At 37.8% G+C, this 14,867-nt stretch overlaps 1 protein-coding gene across 2 annotated transcripts in view; it reads right to left on the bottom strand.

Annotated features, from left to right (window-relative positions):
• Positions 1-1,932: 1,932 nt before the first annotated feature.
• Positions 1,933-14,867, bottom strand: part of VTA1 (vesicle trafficking 1) — a 47,712-nt gene continuing 34,777 nt past the window's right edge. For both annotated transcript variants that reach the window (XM_045843246.1, XM_045843247.1), the window contains 3 exons: positions 14,127-14,300; positions 7,319-7,399; positions 1,933-3,279 (listed from right to left, as the gene is read on the bottom strand). In XM_045843246.1, the coding sequence (XP_045699202.1) occupies positions 3,134-3,279; positions 7,319-7,399; positions 14,127-14,300 (401 nt within the window). In that variant the 3' untranslated portion in view covers positions 1,933-3,133. The remainder of the gene's footprint in view (positions 3,280-7,318; positions 7,400-14,126; positions 14,301-14,867) is intronic.

The following is a 14,867-nucleotide window of genomic DNA, read 5'->3' as shown; positions in this document are numbered from 1 at the left end:
AAACCAATGACATCTTATTCCCTCCACTGCTACCCCTGATCTAATCCACCAAAATATCTCACCGTGATTATTGCAAGGCTTTTTATTTGTATAGTTTTAAAGATTTTATTTATTTTTAGACAGAGGGGAAGGGAGGGAGAAATGGAAACACCAAAGTGTGGTTGTCTCTCATGCACCCCCTATTGGGGACCTGGCCCACAACCCAGGCATTTGCACTGATTGGGAACCAAACTAGCGATCCTTTGCTTTGCAGGCCCATGCTCAATCCAACAGCTACACCAGTCAGGGCTGCAGTACTCTTTTAATTGGTCTCCCACAGTAGCTAATATGATCCTTTTAAAAATTAGTTTGCATCAGGTACTCTCGTTCAAAACCTTTTAGTAGCTCCCCATCTCAGAGTAAAAATCGTTTCTTACAAAAAGCCTAGCAAGTTCTAAGCCAGCTAGCAACTTCACGAGACTTCCTCACTTATTTCCTCTGACCTCCTCTCTACCTCCCTTTCCTTCTTTGCTCAAATGCCCTTCAGTGAGGCCTATCCTATGTATGCACTTACCTACACATAGCCAAGCATTTCCTATGCTATATTTTGGTTTTCTCCATAGCACTTGTCACTAATAGGGAGGTTCCTAAAGTGGGGTCCCCAGAACTTTCTAGCAAGTTCCTAGGTGATGCTGATGCCGGGGGTCCAGGGACCGCACTTTGAGAACCACTGCTTCAAGGGAATCTGTCTTATCCCTGTCTGGATGCTTCTGATGTGGGTAGTGCTCAACAACTCAACTCGAGGGACCACCAGACTACCGAAAGTGTTTCTTAAAACTTAGAAAGCTAGGCCCCACCCTTAGTTTCAGATTGGGTAGGACTGGGGAGAGGTAGGGCCTGAGATTTTCAATTCTAACAATTACCCTTTGAAAACATGATACAGTTTCTATTAAATTTGTCTCTTTCTTCTCATTTGAATACAAAGTCTACGAATCAAGAGTTTTTTTTTTTTTCCCGTTTTCTACAGTTTCTTCAAGCACAGGACACGGTCAGGAACAAAGTAGCTGCTCAATAAATACAGGTTGAACGGCTCAATGAAAATTGTTATCATGTTACATCAGTAAAGTTCTAACTTCCTCTTGTCGATTTAATATGAAGAAATATGAAGTTAAAAATATCTTTCCAGTTAATCCCTCAAGCAAGAGAGGATTTTTAAGCAATAGGCCCCAGTAATAACTGGGATTTCCTGATGTTCAGGAAATAAATGATTATTAACAATTTATAGTATTAATATAACGTCAATGTTAACAATAAGCCTCTATGGAATGCTGCTATGTGCTGACCACTTCAGCTCTTACAACAAACCGAGGTGGCCAGGGGCACTGCCGCCAGTCTCCAGGTGAGGGCTGGTGCACCAACCAGGGCCTGCGCACCAGGGCCTCCAGGGCTCCCAGCCGGTCTTCTTCCTTCTCTGTGCTCTCCCAATTCGAGCAACAGACTGAGTGTCAAATAAGAGGTGACCGTTTTCCTTCCGGTGTGCAGCAGGTTAAGATTTGTATTGAAATTTTGCCCTCTTACAACATGAATGATCATTCCAGCCATTTTTCTATGGCAGCGAAGTTATAAAGAAGTGGGTCAGAGAGCTGGCTTTCTACAGATGCTGCCGGAGTTCCGTTGTGACAGACATGAACATTTTTAGGAGGTATGTTATTTGGGGCTTGTTTTTGCAATAATTTACAAGTTTATTCTGTCTGCATACTCTATCAAACCTACACAACAGCATTTCACATATGCAAAGAAAAACTGACAAATGATTATGAATTAATAATTCATTTTCTTTCAGATAGGCTATGAAATCAGTGGTCATCAAAATTTTTTTAAAGGCCAAATAGTAAATATTTTAGGCTTGTAGGCAGTGGTGGAAAGCAGCCACAGATAAAACGAATGAATGAGTATAGTTTTGAGGCAACAGAACTTTATTTACACAACAGATGGCCAGTCCATGGACCGTAGTTTGCTGACCCATAGGTTAAAGTACTTCGATCTTTGTGGAATAAATGAAATGAACCAGATAAATTACAGGTCAATTTGCCAAATTTATCTCTCTCATAATGATAATTGTGTCTTACTACAGAAATATTATATTCCTGTAACTAAAAGTAATGACTTAAAAATATGACAATTCGAGCATGCAAATCAAAACAGACATTTGGCTCTGTAGTAAGCTGAACTAGTCAAAAGAATCCTTGCATTTATTTTTTTATACAGCACAAATGCAGGTAACAAAACTTATAAATGTGACAACTGAGAATCTAATTTCTTAGTCTTCTGCATCCTTCATAGCTATACACTCTAGAGATTCCATTCCATAGCAGCAGAGGAGAATCTTAACTTAAAGCACCAAGTTTCCAGGCATTAATTACTAAAGTGTTTTCTCATTCTCTAACATGCAGTCAAACTGCCTAGGGAGCAAACACCAGTCCATCTTAAGCTTCAATGGGTAAGGGAAAGCAGGTGGGAAACTGACATTATTCTTAAGTCTAAAAGTGATTCTACCTCTTTACCTTACTTCTTTCCATAAAAATTTAAACTTTTTAATGTAGTAATATTTAACATGAATATAAATTGAATTTTGAACATAATCTCTTTCAGATTCATCTAACAGTTTAGGATGTTCATACTTGTTTTATAATTTGTGAGGAAAACAAAAAACATGTCTCATCTAGAATATTCTGACAACCTTTATTAAAAGTTAAATTTAGAATTTTATAGCAAAGTAATCTGTCTGTCCAAATTATAGATTAAAATATTCCTTAATTTATGTAAATTAAGACACAAAGTTCATTCCTAATACAGTCTACAGAACTGTATTTCCATTTTCTCAAGCAGGGTTCAATGGGCATTTTCAGGGTCTCACTAACATCAGCCCTGTACACCCAGAGACTGCTGGATCCACTGAGAGGGCAATGAGACTGGCTGAGGCTGCTGATGAATGCTTCACAGGAATCTGAGACGTAGACACAGATTTCACTGTTGCAGTCAATGGAACTGAAGTCTCCCTTAAGACTGTGCCTGTGCTCCTGGAAGGCTGAAGGTACAGAGTAATGGACGTTAGTTCTTTAGGCCAAACGCGTGGATCTGCTGCACGAAGGCTTTATTCTCTGCCCGTAGTCAGTAACTTGAGGGCTTTCTGTAGATTCTGCACAGCAGTGCTGACGTCTTCATACTGCAAAGCGCTGCCAGCATATTTGCAGTATTTCTGAGCTCTAGCAAAGTCCTCTGGTGTAAGACGGATATCCCCTGGAAGAGAAAGAATAATTGAGATATTAATAACAATATAAAGTGTTCTGTTTAGATTGCGTAAACGTTTAAATTCAAGGTTACAGGAAGTATTAGAGGTTATGTAACAACATAAAGGATTGTTATAATTCCAGTTGTATTTAAATAAATTTTCTCATGCTATCAACTTTTTTTTTTTTTTTTTTACTAATATAAACCATATACTTGGCTCATGTAGCTCAGTGGTTTGAGTGCCAGCCTGAGAACCAAAGAGTCACAAGTTTGATTCCCAGTCTGGGCACACGCCTGGGTGAGGGCTAGGTCCCCAGTAGGGGGCGTGAGAGGCAACCAAACATTGTTTTTTTTGCCCTCTCTCTAAAAATAAATAATCTTAAAGCCCCCTCTCCAACCTCTAACATGAAAATACATATCTCAATACATAGTAACTTCTATGAGCAAGATTTCTCTTTCAGAAGTAATAAACTAGAAGCCTTTATATTTTGGCAAATTAATTACAAAAACTTATGCTCTGGAGGACAAGGACAGCAGCTTTGGCATTTATGCTAGCATCGCTCTGCCTGGTTTTTCATAGAACAATACCCACAGACTCAATCACTCAACCCTTATTTGAACTGGAAATATAACCCTCAATTAAAAAAAAACTTTATGTGAAAATATTACATAAATTGTTTAACTTTTTTAAAAAAAATTTTATTTATTTATTTTTAGAGAGGGAAGAGAGGGAGATAGAGAGAGAGAGAGAAACATCAATGTGCGGTTGCTGGGGGTTATGGCCTGAAACCCAGGAATGTACCCTGGCTGGGAATCGAACCTGGGACACTTTGGTTCACAGCCCGCGCTCAATCCACTGAGCTACACCAGCCAGGCTTAACTTTTTTAAACATAAAAAGATTTTACATTTTTGTGCCACCCATGTAAAAAACTCAAAGGTTTAACAGAATTTTTATATTAGTAAACTACACAATTAGACAATAAATCATCTTTATAAATTATTTCTCCAGAATTTTCTCCACAAGTTTTCCACTTACACACGTGCCTGATGCGTGCAGAGCCCAACTAAATCATCTGGGTAGGCAAATCACACTACAACCGTTTCACAGAATCTAAGATTTGAACATACTTCAATACATGATTCTAATGATGAAATTAAATGCTTACTTTGTATTTTGTTTTCTGAAATACCATTTTCCTTAAAATTCTTATGAGGATTCTAGGAGAACTGATCGGAAAGCCAGGGGCATGGACTATAAAGAACTGATAATCTATTTTGTTGCCCATTAAATCTAAAAAATTACCCTGCAGTTCTGTGGACAAGTTAGTCAGGCCTACTTCAGTTTTTATTTTTTGCTTCAAAATACCTACAAGATTTTTAATGTTTTTTTCCAATATGTATTAAGAGGCTCTAGCCACTGAGAAAATATACTACTACCTAGGTACTAGTAGTATATGAGACACTGAGACACCTTTAACATTTCAGTTTTTGTAACACTGCTCATTTGTGTTTTAGTATTCTACCCTCCTATCTCAGGACAATATTTAAACCCATAAGGCACCTGCCCCCCCCACCCCGCAGAGCCTGCCAGACCTGCTCAAGAGAGCCCTCGCGCTCAGGGCCAATCTTACTTTCCCATCATCAGCTTTAGCGCATTTTGCTGACCTATCACTTACATGTTCCTTTAGTTTCATAAACTAAACTTATCCACTAATGATAAAACAGTTTTAAAACAGAAATATTGACTCCTCTTATAAAATATTTCAGTATTTATAAAATGTGAAAGTATTTTAACAAGAATACAATTACAGGTATGTAACAAATATAACAGACGTGTATGACCAATTGTGTAACTTGAAATATAACTAGATAACAACCCACTAATAATTTAGATAAAAATGTAAGTTACATAGACCTAGAGATGTAATTTGTTTTCAACAATCAAAAATATAAAGAACTTAAGCCATGTCAAATAGTTACTTCTAGTATTTTATAACAGTTCAGGCTTTCCTTCATTTAAAAAATATAATGTATAAGTCATTAAAATACAGCATTTTAATTATAATTTTTAAATAAAAATAAAGCCTCCTAATTATTTTTCTTTTAATTAGCACTTAAAAACTAAATAAAGTGGAAAAGACATAGGAAGGTATATCAGTTCAATTTCACTTTATCTGATTCCATATTCAGAAGAGTAAATACTAATTAATGCATAAAAATAAAAGTTGTTTTTTAATTATCATTAAACTTACCAGAACCCATAATCAGAACCAGAGACACATAATATTATGGCCCTAAAAGGTGTGTAAAGGGTTAGAGAGATTGTTTAACACAGTATGTCTTTTACGAAAAATGTGCTTTTGAGTTCCAGATGGCTTCAGACAAGACTGTCTGTGTCCCAGACCTAACTGCTCCCTTCTCAGGGCAGGACAAGAGCAGGGACAGCAGGCAGCCAGAGCTGCCAATCAAGCTGGCTACTACACGGGTAGGAGAGCCCTGGTCAACACCGGATCAAAGGTAACATTACTTGGCGTAAAGAGAAATCCCTGCATGCCCAGTTGGCATAAGCATCCTTTTGGCATAAGCAAACTTGGTAAAGTTTCCAAGGAATAACACTTAATTGTAAACAGTTCCAAAATGGGTCTTTAGCGATGTTTTCCCACTCAACTAGGTAGCTCTAGAAATTCATGTCCAGGGCCTTGGATCATCCGATCCTCATGTATTCTATTATCCTGTGACTTCAAGGATGCACGGGAGAACCATCTGACCTGCAGTCAGTCTGGGAGGTAAACGCAGAGCATGGTACACTACGAAAGATGTTGACATAAATATCTGTCTAAATACATTTTATGCCCACGTCTAAGTATTTTTAAAGATAGATTCTAAAAAGTATAATAGCCGGGTCAAAAAAAGTTGTATTTGCGATTCTGATAATGACATAATGTTCCTGAGAAAAGCTTTACAATCAACACTCCCACCAACAGCACACGGAAATCCCTCCCTGTTTTCAGCAACTTACACATCTTTTAAAATATTTTTGCATCTATTTAAATGTACAGTCACCAACATAGTCCTTGGTGCACAGAGACACCATTACCTTCGGCGGGGAGTGCACTGTGCTCCACTTCAGACAAGCACATATTTCCAGCCTCTTATCTTCCCTAACTTTCATTAAATTCTGGACCAACTACAGATAAATCTTTTTGCTGCCATGCCAGTAAGCCAACTAGTACAAAATTAGAAAAGCACAATTTAAGCAGCTCATGTTATGTTCATAAAAATATGAGCTAGGCAGATGTGATACCTCCTCCCATTCCCCTTCCAAAACAAGTTCTCTTCCTTCCGTGACTGAAAGGCAGGTAGCTTAATGTCCAGTTCCCGTCACACAGGGAACCGAAAAATCACATGGGAAAAGAGGCCTGCAGACACAGCAGCAGGACAGACCCAGTGATACAACTGAAAATAGCAGAGCAAGGTTTCATTCTAAATAAAAGGAACTGTATCCCCTCAGACATACGAAGAAAACTGAGTAATACCAAAATAAACACAAAATGGACTGGGTGAAAAATAACACAAAAGTTGGAAAAGTGGGAAAGATTAACATGAACAAACCAGTCACCTGGCCTATGACCCAGGTGACCAATTAGAATAATTGACCCAACCAATTAGAATAATTATCCTCAGAGATTTTTATTTTCAATTAGACTCAGTTCCTCTCTTCTTGGATAATCTAACCCCCCAGTGCAGATGAGGAATATCATAATCACAACACACGGTAATGTTGAAGTAATCTAGGCTTCCTTGACATCTGTGACTGCATGTTTGTGCCACTATATACACAGCTGCATACGAAAAACAAATGGGAAAAAAATGTTTTTAGATTTAGGTATTTTGACAATATGAAACTATCTTGGTTTACTGGAGAATATAGCGAACATAAACATTCAAAGAAATGTTTCAGATTACCTAGACACTGCAAAGGTAAAATTACAAACCCATACCCCACACAAGACACACTATTTCTCATACAACACACAGCTGACTTACCCTGGGAGACTGTACTGAAAAGTGAAGGATCAATGGCCGGAATAGTCTGTGGAGTAGGCTGGATGGTATTTGTTGTTACACCTGCAAATCAGAAAACCACACACAGGTATTAAAATTTTACACCTCTTTAAATTATATAGTAGGAAAGCACTTAAAGAATCACGGAGGAATTGTATTACTTCACTTCCTTGAACCCTTAATGGTTTCTAATTTAATATAGTTATTTGATGTTGGAGACTGGTATGGAAAATGTGCAGGAAAATACATTTTGAGTGTTTACATACATGTATTGGCTACACATTTCCTATTATGTATTTTGTTTGTCATGTCTAAAGCTTCAACTTGCTTCTCAATTAAAGCTCAAGTATCTGCAGAAGTAATGAGACTCCTCTCTTACCTATTAATTTCTTGGTCAATTAAATAATTTGGAGTCAAGGTAGGATACAATTATGATTTAATTTACCTTACAGGATAAGTCTCATTTCAACCCTCTGCATTAAATTAAAAATTATATATTCCAAATTTCCAGTTAACATGTTTTTAAGATGGCATTTTTATATATCCAATAAGAAATGAGTTTTGACTTATTATAGAACTTGTTATGACTGTATTATTCAGTAAATTGTTAGCACTCCTGACTAATGCTAAGTGATATAAGTTGAAGATTACCGATCATTAAAAAAATTAACACACATTGTTAAAACTTCCCAGAGACTTAAATGATTTCTTCATTAGCAAGAAAGCAAATGAATAAAAAAGTTGATTACTCTAAATCAATGCATTCAGGTAGAAAACAGGATTCACTTGCTCTGAACTAACAGGTTAAATTCAAATAGGCAATGTGTAGTAAAAGTGGGAAAATAATGAAATAAAAAGAAGGAAGTAGTAGGAAGAAAACAAACGGGGAAGTTTCTAAGAAAACAAAAACATGGCCAATGAGTGTTCTGGCATGATGGTTTCAGAAAGGGGGACTTACATTCTAAACTACAGTCTGCGGTTTGAAGTTGTGACTTTGAAAGACTTTCTTATTACCAACCCAAAAGACAAAATGGCTGAAGTATATACCATTTTATCTCATTTAGTTTCGATTTAGGGCAAATTAGCTCCATTGTATACCTTTAGAACTATTAAGTCATAAAAATATTACTTTCTAACTAAAAATTGAACGAATAAAAAATTTAACCCTGGCTGGAGTGGCTCAGTAGATTGAGTGCTGACCTGAGAACCAAAGGGTCACGATTCAACTCCCAGTCTGGGCGCAGGCCTGGGCTGCGGGCCAGGTCCCCAGTAGGGGGCAACCACACATTGATGTTTCTATCCCCCTCCTTCTCCCTCCCTTCCCCTCTCTAAAAATGAACAAATAAAATCTTTTTTAAAAATTAAAAGTAGAAAGGGATACAGATAAAGAGTCAAGTATAATTTTTAAATAGTAAAAAAAAATGTACACGAACAGCCTACTTCTTATTCCTACTCACAGCCACTTTAGGGGCATCACCAGTTTCTAGGGCCCTTTCCATGCACCCATAAGCATGTGTGTGTCCAGACCAATGTACGTGTATAAAAATGAATGTCCTATATCCCTTTCACAGATCCATCCAGATATCAATGCCATTCCTCGCTAGGTAACTTGTGTGTCTGCCCAAATTAAAATCCTTCAAACGCCCTTCTTTATGGAGATGGCATATGTACTTTTTATGGTCAGCATTCTGCGCTAATTTTTATCAAAAGATTTTACTTATTTATTTTTAGAGAGGGGAAGGGAGGGAGAAAGAGAGGGAGAGAAACATCAAGGTATGGTTGTCTCTCAAGTGCCCTCTACTGGGAACCTGGCCAGCGACCCAGGCACGTGCCCTGACTGGGAATCTGCCGACCCTCTGGTTTGCAGGCTGGCACTCAATCCACTGAGCCACACCTGCCAGGGCTCTGCACTAATTTTTAAATATATATATTTATACATCTCCATATGATCAGGCATGTGATATTGATTAACAAGAATAGAATTTACAGGGAAAAATGTAGTTATGTAGTAAAATTTTATTTGAGCAATATTTACAAAATAGGTAGTCTGCACTTAATTACAAATTCTGGCCGCAGTCATTCAACTAAGACTTGAGCTAGCAACACAGGCTGTTCAGCATGCCTCATGCAGCAGGCAAAAGATGCTGCTTCACGGCTGCCTTGACACACGAGCCAAGGCCTGTGCTCTTGGCACCCATCGTAGCACGTGGCCACGGGGCCCAGCATACTGCTGCTGGCTTACCACAAGTGCATGAAGACCAGACAGATTTGTAAAACTCGTTTTCAGTGTATTTTCATTATTTTTTGAGATGTCCAAATCTAGTTTTTTTCCCTTCTCTTCTGACTTGGAAAGGTCTCATCTGTCAATTTGCAAACAGGCTGCAGCCCCCTATACTGCAATAGGGTGGAGTAAAGATTCCTGGGGAGTTGGCAATGTCTTTCTTTCTATTATTTAACAAAAAAGAAGTATTAAAAAGTAATTTTGGTTAATTTTAAAGTAGATGGTTACATGTCCTATTAGATGGGATTAATAATACACATTTAAGAATTAACAACTGCAAGGTTTCTAATTAAGTACTAAATTGTTCTATTGACAGAACGGTGTTGAGAAAAATAGGTATTGGTTAGAAAACTAGAGAAGACCACCCAAAGAAAGTATAACTGAACAGAACCCTGAAAGGTACGAGCATCTGGAGAGGCAGAGAAACAGGCAGGAGGACATGCTACCTCTTAGGAACACTCTAAGTAAAGGTAAGAAAATAGGAGGATTTTGCTTGAGTAAAACTTCATTGTAATCATGGAAAACAGCATTGATATAAATGATTAGGCCAGAATATAAACAAGTTTGAAAGCTGTGTAGAATGCAAATGCAGTACTGCTGACATTTAGAAAAACAACAGTAAAAGTTTTTAATATATATATGAGGTGAGCTGCATTTCGAATTAAAAGGCTAGCATTAATTATAAAATTATTATTTAATCTACTTAGATTATTCACTGAGACCTTCCTCTACATTTACCAACTGTAAAAGTGAGCGTTTCAAGAGCAAGAAACCAGTACACCGTATGACCCACATCTGCTTCTGCCGCGGTTAAAGCACACGAGCAAACTCACGGCCGCTTTAAACAGTCGCCATCCTGCTCTCGCTGCACCCCCATTACTTTCTTGTGGAAGAACTAGAAACTGTATATTAGTACATGCTATTCTTTTCAGCTATCTTAAGGATTTCCCTTTGATAAAAGTGCATCCTGGACCTTTATATGAGAGAGAGTAAATCATTCCTAAAGTGAGTAAGAGGGGAAACATCTGCTATATTTATAAACTAGAAATCTTATTTCATTTTCTATTAGGCAACTATAAACTGATTTTTAAAAAACTGTTTTAAATACAGTAGGAAAAATTTTTGCCAGCTAAGAGAAGATTCTATCTTAGAGGGAAATACATATTAGCAGAGTAGGTTTCGTTGTGAGAATATTAACTCCTTACAGTAGGGGTGCCAAACTCATTTTCACCGGGGGCCACACCAGCTTCGTGGTTGCCTCCAAAGGGCCGAATGTAACTCCAGGACTGTATACATGTAACTACTCCTTAACCAGGGGCAAGGAGCTCGGCACTGTCGCCGGGGAGAGACAAGGTGCCGGGCGGGGTAAAACAAGGTGGAGGGGCAGGTTCGGCCTGAGGGCCTTGTGTCTGCCGCCTGCGCCTTAGAGGAAGGAACGAAAAAGGTGCGGTGTGCCCAAACCATGAAATCAGAGTGACCTGGGTTCAAACTCTCGTTCTGTTATTTACTAGGTAAGTTTGTATTTTAATTTTCTTGGGATAATTGCCTAACTGCTTTACTTTTTTGAGTTTGTAAATTAAGGACAACAAATATCTAATACAGATTCTGTAAGAATATTTATAAAATAGCTATAATTATTTAAATGCTAAGTCTGTAAGAGTGTATAAAGTAACAAGACAGGACCTTATCCTAAGAAAGGTCACAGGTTTTTAGTTTTATTGCTCCACTCTGAGGAAAAAAAAGAGAGAAAAAAAATAAGGTCAGAACATGACTGGATGAAAATGAACTGTTCATGCCAGAAAATCTCCTAATAAAAGATCATCTCCTAATACCTATTTGCATGTGATGCATTTCCAAGCAGGAGATATTGTCTGTTAATTTGAATGCCTAAAACTACCAATATTCTATCACTTTTGTTGGACAAAAAGAGCAATTTCACATGGTCAAAAGCTGACATAACCCTTTCACTGGAAGTATACATTCCCTCACATATGTACACAAAGGATATCTACACATGAAATATGAATATATGGCCGTACCACTACTATGCTTTAAGATATACTGTCTGAAGCAATACCCCTAGGCAATCTTTTAAGGCCATATCCTATCCCCAGATGAGACACTTCCCTTGATTCACAAAATGATTTTAAGTGTTTATTAACCTGCTAATAAATACCCTGTCTTTCTTTGGCACAGAAATAGGAAGGAAAAGGCAAAAAAAGGAAAGGAAGCTAATTTGCTGATTTGCTATTTTGTGTCAGGCATAGTACCAGTCAATTTTCATTCTTTTGCCCTTTTAATAATTAAAACAACCTTGAGAAGTTAAGTATGACTGACTTCATTTTAGAAAGAGGAACAACCTTGGTCAAAAGAAGGTGAGTGACAAGTTGAGCTTGTGGTTTAGCAAGGGGCAGAAACTAATATCCACACTATTTGACTCCAAAACACATTTTGTTCCCACTTCACTGGTCTACAGGGACACTTGTGTGTGCAGCTCTTGATTAGTGTGTAAATTTAGTAGTGTAACTCAAACAATAGTCCTTTAAGACTAATGCCCATAAGTAGGTGGTTTTGCTTATATCATTCTACAGAAATTTTCAAAATTTCTAAGAGATAAAATATTTAAAACTGTGTTCTATAAAATTTTACCTACAAACTAATTCAAATTGGTTTGCTTATTAATGCCATCACATAGACAATAACATAATAAAATGGCAGAGTAAAATACACAGAATGACACCCATATATAGGACGACACCAGAGATCAGTGTTAAAACTATTACTCGTGCAAAAATAAGCTAAATGGTTTGTGTAAGCTGAGGCTGAAAGTCAATGAAGTGATGGGGTATGACAGAATAGAAACAGCAGAAATCAGGACTCAAAGGTTGACTCATCTTATTGAGTAAATGTTTGTATAGTTTGCTATTATTGAATGTATTGGGGTGACACTGGCTAGCCAAATCACACAGGCTTCAGGCGCACAATTCCACAGCACATCACCTGTACATGGTGCTGTCCGTTCACCACCCAAGCCTCTGTCCATCACCATTTCTCCCGCCCATGCCCTCTACCACACGCACATGCATGTCCATGAGATTTTTTTTCTTTTTTTTGCTCAAGCCTTCTACTCCCTCCCAGCTCCTCCCCTCCAGCTGACAGCAGTGCTTTCCATCTATGAGTCTGTCTCTGTTTTGCTTGTTAATTTTGTTCATTAGATTCCACATACCACTGAAATCATATGGTACTTGTCTTTCTATGGCTTATTTCACTTATGCTCTCCAGGTCTATCCATGCTGTCGCAAAGAGATTTCCTTCATTTTTACGGCTCAGTAGTATTCAGTTGTGTAAATGTACCACCACTTTTTCATTCACTCAAACTTTTAAATGTCATTTAACTCATGTAAAAATAACCTAAAAGGTTTGGGTAAACTGAAACTGAAAGTCAATGAAGTGATAGTGTGTTACAGAATGGAAATGCTAGAAATCAGGACTCAAATGATGACTCATTTTAACAATTACATGTTTTGAAATGTTCGTGTAGTTTACTACTGTGTATTACCCTTATGCTGGAAGGTAAAATTTTAACAATAAAAGTTTTTAAAAAGTTAGAAGTTAAATGATGGTTTTAAATACCTTTTTATTTGGAAACAGGGGTGATGCTATGTTAACAATACAAGTATATGGAAGAGCATCTCTTTGCAATTTATAAAATCATCTTTACTGATATCAATCTACTGGAGACTAGTTTTGTCAGATGTTTTTTCTACGAAAACATAGACATACAGTCCTGAATTATTCCAAGATGGTAGATATCATGCCCCTGTTTTTAGTCACATATTTGTAATCTTAAAGAAGAAAAACAAAAACAAACCCTCTTTCACTGGTCTGTGCCTCCCCCCCTCATCAATAACACGAGGGCAGAGCAGCGTCCTCCGTTACCGAGGCAGGAAGGTCGAATCTTGCTATCAGAGCGAGGCGCTGCCTGACCCATCCCATAACAAAGCCCCCTCCCCTCAGTGCTGCCCCTGCACAACAGTGAAGGGGAAAGAACAGGAGAGGAAGAACAAGAAACCAGCACCACGCATGAAAAGAACAGAGGCTATTCTTATTAATAAAACATGAGGTTAATAGTAATCAATATCTGTAAATGTCTACCATTTCTCATGAACCTGAAATACAGTCAAACCTTGGATCTCAAACGTCTCTCATCTCCAACAATTTGGTTCTCAACCTAACCACCCTTTCATGCTAACACAGTATTTCTAATGGGAAAAAAATGATTTGGCTTTTGACCAAACTGCTTCTCAAACAGCCCTCTGGAACCAATTAAGTTTGAGGACCGAAGTGCCACTGTACAACTGATACTAAAGTTTCAATAAAAAGAATTTAGTATTTTTTGTGTGGGTGCGAGTGGAACTTAAATGCTTTCTCATGAGGCACAGACAGGACAAGCAGTGCAGCTCCCCCTTCTGGAAGAATGGCTCCATACCCGCTGGGCTCTGCCCCTACCTGCGCTGTGGGGCACTTCTGCCGGCGTGTTCGCTGGGGCGTGGGCCCCGGGAGGGATCTGGACTCCGGTGTAGCCGCTCGGCGGCATGCTGCTGGGGTCATAAGCTGCAGATGACGGCGGAGGTGGCTGAGCGGGCAGAGAGGCTGCTCCAACGTCTTCACTGTCTTCAACATCTATTAAGAACATACATGCAAAGTTAAACTAGGTATTTTGAAATAAAAGTGCTGAATATTCTTATTTTGCTATACAGGCATGACAGATTTTAAAACTCAATCTATTTAATGCTGCTGATAAGCAGGCTCTATCTTTCAAGATAATAGTTTTAGGTATTTTCTAAACACCTAGTTATGCCTGACAATATGATTATCACTTCTGTTCACTGTAATTCCAATTCTATAAAATATTTGCATATAGTAAATTTTTCCTAAAATATATATTTCTTTTAAATCCATTCCTTAAACTTATAAAAATTGACATTTCTGGCAAAACATGTCATTTTATGCAACCCTGTAAGAAGTCTATCTTCTGAAGCTGCCTTTTTTGATAGCTATTTTTAATTAGCTCTTAAATATCTGTGGTTCGTTGTCCAAATTATTAAGTCAACCAACAACAAAAAGAAATGAAATTTCACATTAACCTATCTATATAAAAAGGAGTAATAAGAGACTTTGCTTTAAAATGCAGACTTTAAAAATATACTGTATATCATTAGCTGAATTTGAAAACTACTTTGAGGAAAT

The sequence above is a fragment of the Phyllostomus hastatus genome, unplaced genomic scaffold (genome assembly GCF_019186645.2).
Source record: "Phyllostomus hastatus isolate PE091 unplaced genomic scaffold, TTU_PhHast_1.1 phas_contig_40, whole genome shotgun sequence".
NCBI classification, from domain to species: Eukaryota; Metazoa; Chordata; class Mammalia; order Chiroptera; family Phyllostomidae; genus Phyllostomus; species Phyllostomus hastatus.
This window is presented reverse-complemented; position numbering and strand designations above follow the sequence as displayed.